This window comes from Antechinus flavipes, chromosome 4 (genome assembly GCF_016432865.1).
Source record: "Antechinus flavipes isolate AdamAnt ecotype Samford, QLD, Australia chromosome 4, AdamAnt_v2, whole genome shotgun sequence".
NCBI lineage: Eukaryota > Metazoa > Chordata > Mammalia > Dasyuromorphia > Dasyuridae > Antechinus > Antechinus flavipes.
Genome location: NC_067401.1, coordinates 52,780,656 through 52,796,573, shown reverse-complemented (window position 1 = coordinate 52,796,573; position 15,918 = coordinate 52,780,656). Strand labels below are relative to the sequence as shown.

Here is a 15,918-nt window from a genome sequence, read left to right as displayed (position 1 = left end):
ATCATTATTATAGCACTTGCATCAGCATTTACCAATCCAAGAGTCTAGCTCCCAAATATCACTTGCAAAAAACAATGACACTATCATTGCTTCCTCATTATTATAGAGAACCAAATGCCTCCAACATCATACTATCTAAATGGGAAAATAATGCCCTTTCCCCCAGACTTTATATAGCACTCATGCACCTCTCTAATGCACTTATCATGAAATTGGATATGTACATTACATCCCTCTTCTAGTCTGTAAGCTCTGGGCGGGGAAGGACTAGTGACTATATTAAGCACCGCCTCTAGCTCTGCATGCAATGCTAGATTGGATTATAAAATTAATGGCATGATGGAAACTAGAAATGACATTATTATTATTATTGCTAATTCTTTCCTTCTCTCTCAGGCACAGAAAAGGATGCTACTGGTAGCACTGATTGTTCCCACCAATTTGGCATACAAGACAAGGCAAAGTGAGAAAACCAGATTTTTTACCACATAAACAAAATTGTCCAAAAAAAAAAACCACACATATAACTATTCCAAATCATGGTTCATGAATGTAGGATTAAATGGCTATCTACCTCAACCCCATTTTATAAATGGGGAAACTTGAAGTCCGAGAGGTTAAGTGACTTGTCCAATGTCTCTTGGGGGAAAGAGACCAGGGAAAGAATGAGGGCATGCATCAGGGATGGGGATAGATCTAAGTCCTCTGATGCCAGAACTAGCACCTCTTCTGCCTCCCTCAGGAAAGGCAGCAGACTTAATTCTGATGCCTATAAACCTGGAAATAACAAACATAATTATATAAGAACTAAGTACAGGCTTGATTTCTGTTTGCACATACTTTGTAAGCCTGTGGTTAAGCCACACTCTTCAATGTCTCCTGTAGGGTTTTGATTGCAGAGACCAAGGTACTGAATACCTAATTCCTCTATGGCATGTACCAAGTTGTAGGGCAGGTATGGCAAGTACCATGGTCAAAGAGGGCCATCCCCGCAGGGGCTCAAAGGCTCTCTCCTCCATCCCACAAAACCGAGGACACTCAGAGCGGGAATGAAGACTGAGGATCTATATCTGGAAGAGACTTTAGAAATCATCTAGTTTAACCCCATCATTTTACAGCTGAAGAATCTGAGGGACAAAAGTTAAACAAATTATCTCTCTCAGGTACCATGTGTTGGGATCTGAAACCAGGTCCACTAACTTCAAATGCAGGGCTCTTTCCACTGTCCCTTAATACTTTCGGTAAAACATGGGGAAAGGGAAAGCCCATGGCAGTAGCTGGAAGGAAGTACAATGATGTCTGTGAGTTAGGATAATAACAAGCAATCCATAAACCCAGAAGTAGTCAAGGGCATAGTAATGGTAATAGGAGCAACAGATAGGCATCCTGTAATTATATCAATTCTCAACCTCCATATGAGCTTTAAGAGCAGCAGAATAATACCATATAATGGGTTACAGGCCTTATACTTGTGACTAAGTTACATTTGCTGCCAGAAAGTTCAGAGCCTTCTAAGAATTGAATGCAAAAGAAAATAAATAATTTTAATTCTAAATTTTAAGGATATCCCAGCACTACTCGACTATCATGTACAAAGAACTGATTCAACTTCATGAAAATTGGCTGAAAAAAAGAATTCCTATATGTGAAACTTCTTTCTTGAGAAGGATAATTTGAGACCAGCACATATCTTTTTAGCATGTTCTTAAGAAAGAATGTAAGTACATAATCTAGGTAAAGATTCATAGCCTTCTTGGTTTTAACATAAAAATAAAATTAATCATATTCAAAACCTTAGACATGCATATGCTTATCATGCATATTTTCTGTCCTTTTTGTCAATTAATTTATTATTTGAATTTTATAAAGTCTTTTAATCCTTAAAGATATAGTTTTATTATCTAAAGGATGGACTCTAGTTTGTTTTCCAAATGTATAACCATTTTCAATTTCATACAGGTATTAGAAAGTTATAAAATCTCTATGTGGATAAACTTTAACGTGAGATATTATTGGAAGTGTGGTCCAAGAACCTTAAAATGCTGATCTTCAATCTTTTACCCTCTAGTTACTGGCCACAGACACCAAATAAAATTGCTTTATATGATCCCAATCCACTACAGTTCATCTTGTGAAAGTTAAGTTTTTGGAGATCTCCTGATTTGAATTAATAAAAATTAGCATCAACCTGGGGGAATAGTTTATTTTGGTATTTATATTTAGTATTATGTGTCAGAATTCTTTTTGTGGACTTGGTGGAAGAAAGAAGAGAAATTATCATTTAGGATTAATATGACCACACAATTAGAATGAGTCTAGAAAAAATAACTTAAAATGCTAGGAAGCTTTGGGACTTCTGGAAAATATAAATATAAGTTCTAATCTTTCAAACAAAATTTTATGAAGAGATTCCTTTATAGCTCATCATCTCCAAGAAATTTCCTCACCTTTTGCTGGCCTTCAAATATCCTAGGAGAAATTTTGACCAGAAGTGACACTTATATAATCAGTCTACTGATTTTTAGCCAAATGAGCTAATCACACCTATAGAAACCTTTCTTGATTCCCTGTTTACTGTTCTCTTCCTTCTCAAATTATCTCACCTTCCTCCTTGACTACATACATGTTTTAGCTTTTAGGAGAATCTCAGTTTGTGATAGCAGGAACTCTCTGGTGTTTGTCTCTGCAACCCCAACACCTGGCAAACAGCTGCACACAAAAGAGGAACTTCATAAATGCTTAGTGAACCGAACTGAACAGTTTTCTTTGTCTCTGTGTCTCTTTCTCTCTCTCTCTCTGTCACTCTCTCATCTAGCCAGTAAGGAATTTCCATCTATAAATCTGTTTTTAACTTAGTTTTCAATTTAAAAGTGATTACAGGAAACAGCATCAGCTAAAGAACAGTTACATCTAGTGTCTGTTACCATAATAACTGCATATACTTTACTGACCTGATATAGGGCAATGCAGGGTCCACATGGTGAAGAGTTATCGCAGTAATGTATGAAAAGATGAAAGCAGCAGCTGTCCATATAACAAGGGCTGAAGGGAGAAAGCTGAGTCCTTGCTGAAACCACCACATCTCAATAGGAGTTCTGAAGCAAAACGGGAAAAGGCGGGAGAAAAATATCCAACATACACATAAGAAAAAGTGGTATAAGTAAGTATAGGAGAGAACACCTCGCTTTCCATTAGATTGTCCCACTGGTCTGAAACATATTATCTCATGAAATAGAAATTCAGGCACAAAAATCACTATTATCTTATCTTAAAATAATCTCTCAAAGAGATAAGGATATCCGCTATTAAATGTGTTAAATGATAAACTCTGATTTGTCACAGGCAATAAGGAACCAATAGTGTATTGGAATTTCAAGATACACTAATGTTCACACACCTCCAAATTACAAATTTCTAATGTCTAATTCAAATATCTATTTTTTAATGTAGAAAAAAATTAGGTGGTTCCCAGGGACAAGAATTTAGTGATGAGGAACAATGGTAAATCAGACTTTGAGCAGGAGAGATCTTACCTACACATTACAAACTACTAAAGGGTCCTTCTCACTTTTCTCTTAGGACTACCTTTATCACTTTCTATTCACCATACCCTAGAACTACTATTCATCATGTACTCCTTTCTCTCAAACTTCAGCCCATATCTAGAGTATCTATACTGTTATAGCTCATTTAAATATCTTTCTCTCAAATGAAGACCACAATGTGGCTATTCATTTACCATTCTTCAAAGCCACAACCTTCCAAAAAATAGTTTCTTCTTTAAAAGGAATAATGAAATAAGATACTTGCCAAAGTGCCTGACTGAGTAGTAATGGTAGATGATCTGTAAAAAAAAAAAAAAAAAAAAATTAAACATACATAAAATTCAGCTGTCAGTTTTCCAGGGTCAGAGAAAAAAGCATAAATATGATTAATTAAAATGTTTATCTTATCTAGTATAGAAAATATATTACTTATTTTATTTACCTCTGAGTACAATACTTTTAAGAAATACCATATGAAGAATAATTAAGGGCTCCAGGAATATTTAGCCTGAAAAAAAAAAAAAGTTTATAATAGCAATTTTCAAATATTTAGAGAATGATCATCTATAAGAAGAAATAAGCTTATTTCATGTTATTTTCAGAAAAAAAATTAGAATCAACATATGAAAGTTATAGAGATGTAGATCTGGGTCCTGAGATACAAGAACCTAACTAGTCTATTCTATTAAATTAGTACAGCTATGTTCAGCCCAAGGTAGGCACTTAATCTTTATGTGAACCCAAGAATCAGATATACTACATTCATAAATCCCACTAGAATTTATGCAGTAAGATATCCATATGCTTTCAAACACTAAAATGGATCTGTGATCTTACTGCTATGGAAGTGTTTTCTAACATACATATCATACCTCATTCACATATAATCATCAGATGCAACTCTTATCTTTGTCTTTCCATACATTCACTCAAGAGGTTTATCCAAAATACTGAAGATTTCACTTTCTCCTTATATTACAGTGATACCAATGGAATCCTCTAACCATCCTTACTTCACCCTTCACCCTCTCTAGTTGATCAGCTCATCTTCTCTTATCATATAATTCCTCAAAAATATCTTTGACTCTTGTCCTTCTTTGAAGTTACAGCTTCACCATAAGCTCTTACATTGCCTTCTGTGTGATATTCATTTTTAATTCTTTGGGGATTTGTATTCCATATTTTATCGTTCTACAGCAATCCCAGTTGAATATTGGGCCTTTGCTTTCATGGAAAGCTCATGGTCATTTCCAACCAGCTCTGTTCCTCCTGTTCACTTCTGAAGGACTCCAATTCACTGTTAATCTACATTGCTTCTCCCAAATTAAAATAGCCTAGATGGTCCATCCAATGCACACTATAATCTGGCCAATAGATACTTTTTCCTCTTTGGTATGAGCAGGACAAATTCTTGAGTAAAGTTCTCTTCCAGGACTGACTCTGCAGAGCTATGTAGATTTTGATACAAGCAGCACAATATATCCTCTGTTAACAGGAGCATATGGAGCACTTCAACACCCATGGGCAAGTGTACTTCTATCTGAGCTGAGCTCTTTATCTCATTCATCACAGCAGAAATTAATGAGGATTGAAAAGGATTGTTTTGATTGTTATATTACTTGGAGATTCTTGATTGATTTTAAAAGATCAGTGAAAGATACCTTGTTGAAAAACAGCTGGTAACAAATATTTTGCTCCACCAAATCAATTATGTTTTCATAATCAATAAGAAATAAGCACACTTCAGAGCTTCTATTTTCTGCATCTTTCACTCAATTGTGAAATAGTAAAGATGTTATCCCTTGGTGAATATGGCTTGGGAAAGCTTGTTTCTTATGTACACACTCATCAAAGATGGTCTCTCCTTTTTAATAAATAATTCTCATATTTTGGATAAATGGTAGAGTGGGGAAAGTAGGTTGTTGATTATTTGTTATCTTAATTGAGATTTCATTCTAAACTTCTGGTATTCAGACATCATGCATTTCACTCCTCCAAGGCTCTTATAATTACGTCACCTCAAGCATAGATCTTTTCTTAGTCCAATCTGATGATTCTCCCCATCTTTGTTCTCTTTAGTGTTATTACTTCCCTTAATAAGCACATCCAAGTCTTTAGCATAAAGTCTCCAATTGTGGTGGTTTCACTGCCCTAGATGGAGAAAACAATTTGTCATCGTAATTTTAAAAAATATTTTCCCTTCTTCTTAAATTCTTGTCAATTGTTTACATAATTCAGAATTGAATTGTTTCAATTATCCACCAAACTTTTCCTCATTTCATTCTTTTATATTGTACTAATTCTGATCATAACTCTGACAAGTTGGTGTCTGTATACTGACAGCTGATTCAAGAATAAATCTCATCAATATCAAATCTTTTCCTAGATGTTAAAATATAACCTTTTATTTTTTTGCTACATAATTTGGCAATCATGATGTCTAGCATCTACAAATTCTTTTTTCAAAGGAAGTGTTCATAATGAAAAGGCACAAAGCTTCAGTCTAATTGGCCAGTTTTTGACTCTCAGTCCTGCTTCCTGGATCATGCTTTATCTTGTACTCATCTTTTTCTGCCTTTGCACTGAACTCAAGTATTGGAGTATATGTCGATTTAATTTGGAAAGCCTTATCAGAAGTTCTTCATAGAATTTCTTTTTCTCCTCATCCTTAGTAGCTGATCTTGGTGTATGACTTGCAATTTCTTGCAATGGTCTTTTTGCAAACACTTATCACTGGTACTGCAATATATAATGATTAAAGAATCTCACGAAATGCTTCTTGTTGCCTTTAGGAATTTAATAAAACACAATCTGTCATCTCCTTTTTTATTCATTATGTTCATGACCTTTATGAATACCTTTTTCCATGGAGTAGATATTGATTTTTCCTTCTGCTTTCATTTATAGCAAGAATGTCAAGATTGATATGATTTGGCTTTTCCAACAATATCATATTCTGTGGTCACAGAATATTTATTTATAGAATATTTATAGAGCCAACAGTCAATGTAAAATTTTTAAAAACTCCAATAACTGTGTTGTACTTAGCACTTGCTGCTCCCTTTCTCACTTGGTTGCCAACACTGTAGGAGAATTGAGATGTATGACTGAAGGTCATAATGTACTATTCTTTGTTACAACAGCCAAAAACTGCCAAGTGATCCACTTGCTGGCATTGTACCTCTCCATACTTAGGTTGGTCCTCAGAAAAAAAAGTTGGCTTTTTGCCCAAGACATATGTATACTTCGCTATCATAACTTCAGACATTAAAGGGTCACTTCCACACCACAATAAGTCCCTAGAAAATAGATTCTGTGAAATATTTCCTTAAATGAAAAATAAAGTAGAATAAATTAAGGTAACCAAGTAATCACTAATGACTGCAAATTTGGCTCAGCAATTGGATGAGGAAAACTGTTTCCCAGTTATTTTCATATAGTAAATTGGAAATTTGGCTGACATATGACCAGTAAGCAAACAGAAAAAATAAAATTTTACAAGTCTACTATAATCCAAGAGAATGATCTGGTTGGTACAAGGCAAATACAGCAGGGAAATAATGTTTTGTAGATCATTGCTCCATGTTCTAGCTTTACTATGAGCCTAAAGTCCAATTATGTTTTCTAAAACTCATAAATAAAATTGTAAATAATAAGAATTTTTTATCTTGTCAGGTCTCTGAGTCGTCTATTAAGAAGCATTACAATCATAATCAACAAACATTAAGTGTTTTATCAATTGTGCCAAGCACTAAGTTAAGGGTACAAGAGATTCACTGAAAGACAAAAACTAGGTCCCTTCTATCAAGGAGTTTACAATCTAATGAGGAAGACAATAAGTAAGAAACTATGTATATAAAAAGACATATACAATATAAATGTGACATAATCCCAGAGGGAAAATTCTAGCATTAAGGGTGAAATAGGGGTGGGGTTGGGATAGAAGAAGGAAAGAAGGAAAGATCTCTAGAAGGTGAGATCTGAGCTGAGTCTTACAGATGAGATGACTGGAAAGAATATTCCAGGCATGAGAAAATCATATAAAAAAGACATAATACAGGGAAGAGCAGGGCAGCCACTTTCAGTGTTACTGACACATAGAGTAAGGAAAGGGCGATAAGGTATAAACCAAACAGAAGATTTTATAACTGATCTCTGATATAACAGGAGCAGCTGAGGTTCATTTGGGGAGGTCGGAAGGGACAATCAGCCTAGCACTTCAGGAAGACCATTCTGGCAACTGAGTGGAGAATGGACTGGAGAGGGAAAAGACTTAGGCCAAGGACACCAATCAGAAAGCTCTCTTGTTGGTATGGCCATGGGATGCTAAGGCTGCATCAGGGTGTAGCTATGTGAGTGGAGAGAAGGGGAAAAATAGTGGAGATATTTTTAAGGTAGAAATGGTAAGATATGATATCACTTTGGCTATGTGGATTAATTTAAGGAAGAAAAAGATCATGAACCTTGGTGATTGGGGAAAGGATGGGGATGCCCTCAACACAAATCAGGAAGTTCAGAAGAGGAAGGGATTGGGTAAAAAAGATGAGTTCCATATTGGGCATGTTGCATAAGATGTCTAGAGTACTTCCCATTCAAGATTCCAAGAGGTACAAGATGATGTGAGACTAGATAAAAATGATAATTTAAATCATAGGAACTGATAAGATTTGCCCAAATGAGACAGTTTAAAGGAGAAAAGATCCAAGGATTGACCCTTGGGCAATGGACACGAACTAAATGAAGACTGAGCAAAGGAGACTGAGGAGGAGCAGACAGACAGTCTGGAGGAGAACCAGGACAACAGTGTCATGAAAAGCTAGAGAACAAGTATGGGAGGAAGGTGTGACTGACAGTGTTAAAGACTAGGAGGGTTAAAATGCAGGATTAAGAAAAGGCCGTTAGTTTTGGCAGGTAAGAGATCATTTACAATTTCATTAGGTTGATGAAGTCCAAAGCCAGATTGCAGAGGGTTTATTAGACAGAAGGAAAAGTAGAAACAGCTTGTAGACGAATTTCTCAAGAAACTGAGTCATGAAAGAAGTGAAACAGGCGCTAGCTAACTGAGCTGGTTAGATCAAAGGAGGGTTTTTTAAAGGATGGAAGGTGAGGTTCAATATTAGAGAAAGAGAGGCGATAGATGAGCAATCTCGGCAGAAAATGATAAGCTGGGCTAGGATCAACGCTGTATAGAGGGGGTTGTTTTGGTAAGAAGGGCCACCTTTTCGTGCCCCAAGAGGCTGTGTGATGCTTACATGCTCCAGCAAACGAGGGACGTTTCCCGTTCTTGGGAAGGTATAGCAACTACTAGTTTGCTAAGGTACTTACCAGGTCGGTTAGTTTTTCAAAACAGTCTAAATATCCTTAAGTATCTCGTTTTCACTAACACCAGTGTGCTTGGTGTTAAATAACATTTAAAAAAAGATCGGATCAAATGCAGATTTTAGGAGATGGGGGTGGAATCACGAAGCCAATTCGGTACCTGAGCCTGGGCGAGATAGCGGAGCCCAGCGGAGCTTCTGGGGCGGGAGGCTAGTTCCCACGCGTCCTGAGGCAAAGCCCCTCGGCCCCCGGAGAATGCTGAAGGTGCCACAAGCGACGGTTCCCTCTCTCCGCCTTCCCACAGGATGCAGACGCGGGGCCTGGGGCAGCTCCTCCTCCTCCCAGCTGTCCGCAGCCTCCAGGCGTCCCGCAGATGCGCCAGTCCGGGGCCAGGGCAAGGTCAGGGCTCCAAGGACGCCCGAAGGAGACGGAGCCTCAGACAGCCGCCTTTCCCGAAAGGGGCCATCCGCGAAGCGGCCAAGCCCAAGGGCTGGGGCTCGTGTGCGAGCCGCCCCCGGAGCACCCGCCTCGCTCCCTAGTCCGCGGGTGTGCAACAGAGAGCAGCAGCGCCCCGGACGACCCCGGAGATCCAAGTGCCCGGAGGCCTGCTCTCCGTCGTCTCCCCTTCCTCCTCCTCGCCCGTCCCGGTTCCCAGTCCCGGCCTACCGTGCTAGCTGCATCCGCCGCCACGGGCCACGCTCCGTCCTCCTCACCTCCTCCAGCCCGCAAGATGGGGCTTGGGGCGGGGCTGGGGGCACGCGCCTGCGAGAGAAACCAGCTCCTCCTCCGGGAGCGCGCCCAGAGAGGTCGCCCCGCCCCCTCCCACCGCCCCCATGGCGGCGAGTGCGTCCGCGCCCCCGCCGCCGCCGCCCCCGCCCACTCCGGCCGCGTCTGCCTTTACGGCAACTGCGAAAGTGTCGCGAACGCGCCGCTGCCGCCGAGCAGAGTCACCCGGACGGCCCAAGTGGAAGGTGCAGACCTGTGAGGGGTGCCGGGTCTCGCGCGGGATAGGGTGGGGTGGGACTGATGGCCTTCGCTGCGAAGTGGGGAGGGGGTGGCGGGGAGAGGGTCGCCGCTACCGGAGCGGGGAAGCCGGAGGGGCAGGGGATGGGTGCCATGGGGCGGGGGTCATTCCTCCGAGGGGCGAGCCCCGGGGGAGGGGAAGGAGCACGAGGGCCCTGGCCGCGAGGGTCGGTGAAAGGGGAATGGGTCATCGAGAAGAAGAGTAGGGGCCGCCGCCGACGCGCGTGGGGGAGCTGGGACCCCGCGGGGGCCTGCCGGGCCACGCTTCCGTGTCCACCGCCCGCCAGTGGGGAGGCGACCTTGTCTATGCACGTCTGCAGAAAGGCGGCCCCGCCAACCTGGGAGCCTTGGGGAGCTGCCGGGGTCGGGCTCCGCTCTCGCTGGCTCCGTGTCTCGATCTGGCTCCGTCTTCTCTCTCTCTTATTGGGTTCTGTGACTTCTCTGTGGTTGTTCTCTCAGTGTCTCTTCTCTTTGTCTCTTTTTTGCCTCTTCTCTCTCCTTTCTCTCTCCTCTCTCTTCTCTCTCCATTTCTTCCTCTCTGTCTTTCTCTGTCTCTCCCTCCCTCCCTCTTTGTCTCTGTCTTCCTCTTTCCCTTTTCTTAACTCTCTCTACACTCTCTCTCTCTTTCTCTGAGAGAATTAGGAAATTCAGTCAGTTTTGAGGGAATTGCGATGGGCTGGGTGCCATTTCGGTTAGGCTTAAGCGCTATTCTTGGAAAGAAGGGACCAGAGAACTGCCAGAATTGGCCCGTGTTCCCGGGATCCCTGGACAAGTGGGGCTTTGCATTTGCCTCTTGCCTGCTAGGCTTGGCTTGACTTTTGCATCTTGGTGTAGTTACACAGATTCCCTCCAACAGATTCTCTATGGATTCCGCCACTAATAACTTTAAGATCTCCTGGGATTCTACTTGAAAACTATTGCTTAAAATAAATCCACGTTGTAGCCACCTTTGGTGGCAGTCGAATAACATTTCAGCAGACATTTGCTGTAATAATGCTTACATTTATAGAGGCTCTAAAGTTTAAAAAGTGCTTACATAGACTACCTTATCAGAGGTAGCAAGGTGTAGAGAACTAGATGTAGTATTAGGAAGTACTGAATTCCCCGTCAGATTTTGGCTTTTGTGATCCTGGGCACATCATTTTAACTCCTTCACATTTAATTTCCTCCTCTGAAAAATGGGATGATAATACTTACCTCTCAGTGTAGTTGTACAGATCAAATGAAATGATACCTAGAAGCACTATACAGATGTTGGCTATGATGTCATTTTAGTGCCATAAGGGGGAATCAAAAGAAATACTAACACTTCATCCTAAACCTTTGGGATTTAAAAAACAAAACAAAGCCAAAAAAACAGGTAGCACACAAATTAGAATATTAGACAGTGGTAACAAGTACTAGAAAAATAATAGTTGGGGAAAATCACCTCAAATTGTACAATTTCAAAAAAATTTTTTGCCACATTTTTAATGTTGTGCATTTGGTATAGCTCAAATTCCAAAAGTGGAAGAAGTTTAAAAAATGATTATATTTGTACATGTCTAGTGTTTAGTTCTAGACCAAATGTCTTCACATTCTTCCATACACTCATTTCTATTTTTCTCACTATAGTACCCATTTAAAGAGGGAGGGAGAATGGCTTGATGGAAAGAATAGTGGACTAGGAGTAAGAAGATCTAGTTTTAAGTTTCCTATCAGCTCCAATAATTTATGAAATTTTAAATTCTTGTGAAATTATAATCAATAATATATTTACTTTCTCCCTTACCCTTCCAATAAGACAGTTATCAGCATATCTGATTTTTTATGAACTGCCTATGTTAAATATTTATATATATTTTAGGTAGTAATAAAGAAGAATGAGCACTAAACAACATAAAGCCATCTGGTCCCAATTCTGCCATTATGTGCAACATAACTCTGGGCTTGGGCTTCAGTTTCTGCATATATACAAATGAAAGCTTTAGATCCTCTAATCATTAAAATACCTTAAAGCTTTAAAGAGTCTCTGACTTTTCTTTAAGCTAGGTCAGCTATTTTGCCAATTTTTTTTGGGGGGGGGGGATGTTATCGAATTATCTATTCTTACATGCTTTCTTGTATATATTAAGTACTTTGCCTAAACGTTTAGTAAGCATTACCTATTTACAAGCACTAGATAGACATTTAAAAACCCCAGGGACATTTTGCATTATATTGGATCTAAATTGTAGTACTTTTAATGCAAGCCTGCTGAAAACCATTTATTTTTTGTGTGTGGCTAAGTAATACTGAAATTAAATTTTTCTATTCATTTTTTAACTATTTGTCTTTGTCATTTTTATCATATCTCTGATAGTCTGGGGTGATTAATGATTTCTTTCAGCAATTTCTCAAAAGCTTAAGAGATCTACTAATTAGCCAATCCCCTTTATAAATTCTGTACACCATACTGCTAAGTCAGTGCAGCTCATAAAAACAGTTGCTGGAAGTTTGCCCACATTCAGGAGGAGGAGTCCATCAGACATAGGGGGATGGGGATGCTGGAATGACATGCTACAGGTTGCATACTGTGCTATCCTTCTTTGTTATATAATAAATTTTTTTTCTGATTGTGATTATTTAAGATATTTTAAACGTTTTTTAATTTTGAAGTTTACTTGTATTCAAGATTCCATTATTCCCAACTGTCATTTATTGTCTTCACCTGAATTTGTAGGTGACATGGAATTTGGGACTCAGTTTAAAAGTATTCAGTTCTTTAATATAATGACATAAATCCTGGACTTATATGGATAATTTTGTTTTTATTAATTGCTTAATTGCTCAAGAAAATAGTTTTGCCAAACACATTGGTAATGAAAACCTTAAAAACTAATTGCACCTAATTTATTATAAATTATGTGATTACAGGTTGCACTTATACAGGAAAAGTTTCTAAAAACACAATTTCTAACCGATAAAAATCTAGGTCAGAGAAAAAACACAGAAGGAAAGTATCAGTTTATCAGATTGTCCTGCCAAATGCACAAACTTAAAGCCATTCGGATCAGTTGCTCTCGTAGCTGTCTCAGGGCCAAAAAACAGACCAGCTGCTTTCAGCAGTAATAGAAATGGAATAATAATAAAATATGAAGTCGATTTATCTAACTAGGTTTTCACTCTAATTTTAAATTAATTTTAAAAGTTGCTACCATGCCCCCACCCATTATATTAATTAATTAATCTGACTAGTGACATTTTCTATTAATTTTTCACTCTTTGATCTTGTAATTTAAATGCTTTCTGCCTGCTTGGATTACTTTGTTCCACAATCCCAATAGAATGTAAGCAAGCTTCTTATGGATGAGGACTGGGTTGTTTTGTGGTTTATTGGGGGAGGAGGGGGAGGAGATAGCTGTTTACCAAGTGCCTTACACAAAATGTGCTTAAGAATTCTTTGTTGAGTTGAAGAATGTGTCAACTCCATTACTAGATTAGCAATTTAATCTAAAGTGACCATCAGCTACCAGTTACAAACATTGCCTAAAGTGAGTTGTGATTTAGTCCAATTTATGCCAATTATGTATGCTGGAATATTTGAGCCAGACTAAAGCTTGGAGCAAGGAAGTAATTCTGGTTTTGTACCCTAGTTGAGAAAGTAGGATATTATTTTAATATTTTTCTTATCAGCATATTCCCATTTCTTTCAATACTACCTACCATCTATCTCTCAGGTTGATAATCTTGAAGTTTTTTTTTCCCCTTATTTAATTTCACCTTGCAGATACTATAATTTGTTATTTACTGTTTCTTCCTTGTATTAAGGCTTTCACTCACAGACTCCCACCTGTTTAGCTTTCTCCCATTTTCTTTTGTTCAATTCATTTCAATTCATACATTGTACCTTCCTGATTAACTTTTTCTTTTCTTATCCTCATCTGGAATGTTTACTCCCCCCTCAACACTTCTGTAAATCTTCTCTTTCCTTCAACTCTTGTTTTAAGATCTAACCTTCCCTAATTAACTTCAGCTCATGATTCTTTAATTCTTGTAGAATTTAGGATTTGCTCCACAGCCTCAAGTTTGACTATGTTGGTTCCTTCATATTTTATATATTTTTTTCCTCCAACAGGAATGTAAATTTCTCAAGGGGAAAGACCATGCCATCTATTTTTATAAATTAATTTTATATCCTTCTTATCACCTAATGCAGTTTTGAGGCAGGTTATAGATGTTATCAATGTTGATTAAATGATTAATGAGTGAAAGAGAAGGGAAGAATTTTAAATAACAAAAATTAAGGGTTAAAGGAAATGTAACTGGGGAAACACTTTAAACTTAACAATATTATCAGTTTGATAAGGGGAGCCTGAAACTCTTGCTGATTTAGGGGGTGAGCCATGAGGTAAAGCACTTGAGAAGCTCCCAGTAGGAAAAAGTCTCCTTGAATCCTGGCCTCTGTAAAGACCCCATCCAAAAGGGAAACGAGACAAACAGCTTCTTTCTGTTATCTAGGTGGGGCTAGTTAATTCCGGAGTTGGAAATTCTAATCCCATTGAATTGGGAGATTAATCAAGAAACACTCATTCAATTCTCAAATTCCAGCTCAAACTCCACCCACCAGCCCCCATCAAGAGCAACAACCCTACCTTGTAGCCAAGATTTCTATTATAAAAAGAGCCAATTTTAAACTCAGTCCTTACTGAGTCCATGCTCAGGCCATTGCCATGCTATGCATAGTCTCAACCCTCTGCCTACTGGAATGATATTTTCTTTCAGTGGTTCCCTCTCTTTATCCTCACCTATTTCCCTAACACGACTTTCTTCTTTAGGGAGCTTCTCAAGTGCTTTACCTCATGGCTCACCCCCTAAATCAGAGAGAGAAAGAGAAAGAGTTTCAGGGCTCTCCTCTTCAATTTGGTTTTTCTGCCTGAAAAATAGAGCTAGATTAGTTCTCTTAGCACCTCAAATTAGTGGAGAAACAGGGATGGGACTCAAGTTTTTTTGTTCTCTGATGAATTTATTGTAAATTTTTAGTTTATGGATTGTTTTGTTGTTATTATTATTTTATATCATGTCCTCATATCCCTCTGCACTACCATCCCTCTTATTGAAAAAGAATAGTTAAATGAAAACAATGACATGGCAGTGGCTCTTCTCATCCAGAAACTCTTTACTCTTTTAAGAGAAGGAAGGGGGTACTGGTTATGGACTATGGACCAAATACTCCAGAACCAATACTGGTACAATTAATCCAGGGCTTTTTTTTTTTTTTTTTTGTCAGGTTTTTATTTATCTCATTAAGTAGTGGTGTGGCCCTGTTTGTTTAATGCTGCATTTCTGCCTAAAGTCCTCCTGTGTTTCTCTGTATCGTGCTTATCATTTCTTATAACAGTCATATTCCGTTGCATTCATGTACCACAAGTAATGAGCATCCATTTTGTTTCCATCTTCTCTTCACCTATAGAGTTTTGCTATAAATGTTTTGTTATATATTGAACTTTTGTAGCATCTTTATTTTTTTAACATAAACTTAGTGGAGTTTCATTTAAGATTCAAAATGGTAATATACAGACATTGTTTTTCTTTTCCCCCTTCAGATTTAAAAAAAAAAAAAAAAGCTAACAGACGACAGGAGCTATAAAGATCCATGAGTGGACATCGATCTACAAGAAAACGATGTGGGGATCCTCACCAGGAGGCCCCTGTGGGCTTCGGGCATGTGAATGCCTCAGGATGTGTATTAAGTAAGTTGCTTCAGTTGCCTACCCCACCATTGTCAAAACACCAGCTAAAGCGCCTAGAAGAACACAGATATCAAAGTGCTGGACGATCCTTGCTTGAACCCTTAATGCAAGGTTACTGGGAATGGCTAGTTGGAAGAGTTCCATCCTGGATTGCCCCAAATCTCATCACCATCATTGGACTATCAATAAACATCTGTACGACTGTTTTGTTAATATACTATTGTCCCACAGCTACAGAACAGGTAAGAGGGGTGTCTTAATAGCATCAGATATAATAGTTGTTACAGATAAATAGGAAACACCATAGTTGTGGTTAAACA

At 38.7% G+C, this 15,918-nt stretch overlaps 2 protein-coding genes across 8 annotated transcripts in view; one reads left to right on the top strand and one right to left on the bottom strand.

Moving 5' to 3' along the window:
- DRAM2 (DNA damage regulated autophagy modulator 2) overlaps window positions 1–9,624 on the bottom strand; it is a 36,481-nt gene extending 26,857 nt beyond the window's left edge. The window contains exons 1-4 of one of the 5 annotated variants that reach the window (XM_051993059.1): window positions 9,531–9,619; window positions 3,988–4,053; window positions 3,811–3,844; window positions 2,952–3,095 (exon numbers count right to left, since the gene is read on the bottom strand). In XM_051993059.1, coding sequence (XP_051849019.1) covers window positions 2,952–3,082 — 131 coding nt within the window. In that variant the 5' untranslated portion in view covers window positions 3,083–3,095; window positions 3,811–3,844; window positions 3,988–4,053; window positions 9,531–9,619. Of the gene's footprint in view, window positions 1–2,951; window positions 3,096–3,810; window positions 3,845–3,987; window positions 4,054–9,024; window positions 9,259–9,530 lie in introns of those variants that run through there. The other 4 variants (XM_051993058.1, XM_051993061.1, XM_051993060.1 and 1 more) reach the window with 4 other exon arrangements.
- Window positions 9,625–9,738: 114 nt separating this feature from the next.
- CEPT1 (choline/ethanolamine phosphotransferase 1) overlaps window positions 9,739–15,918 on the top strand; it is a 39,092-nt gene continuing 32,912 nt past the window's right edge. For 2 of the 3 annotated variants that reach the window (XM_051993055.1, XM_051993056.1), the window contains exons 1-2: window positions 9,739–9,835; window positions 15,452–15,840. In XM_051993055.1, coding sequence (XP_051849015.1) covers window positions 15,502–15,840 — 339 coding nt within the window. In that variant the 5' untranslated portion in view covers window positions 9,739–9,835; window positions 15,452–15,501. Of the gene's footprint in view, window positions 9,846–15,451; window positions 15,841–15,918 lie in introns of all 3 variants that reach the window. The other variant, XM_051993057.1, reaches the window with a different exon arrangement.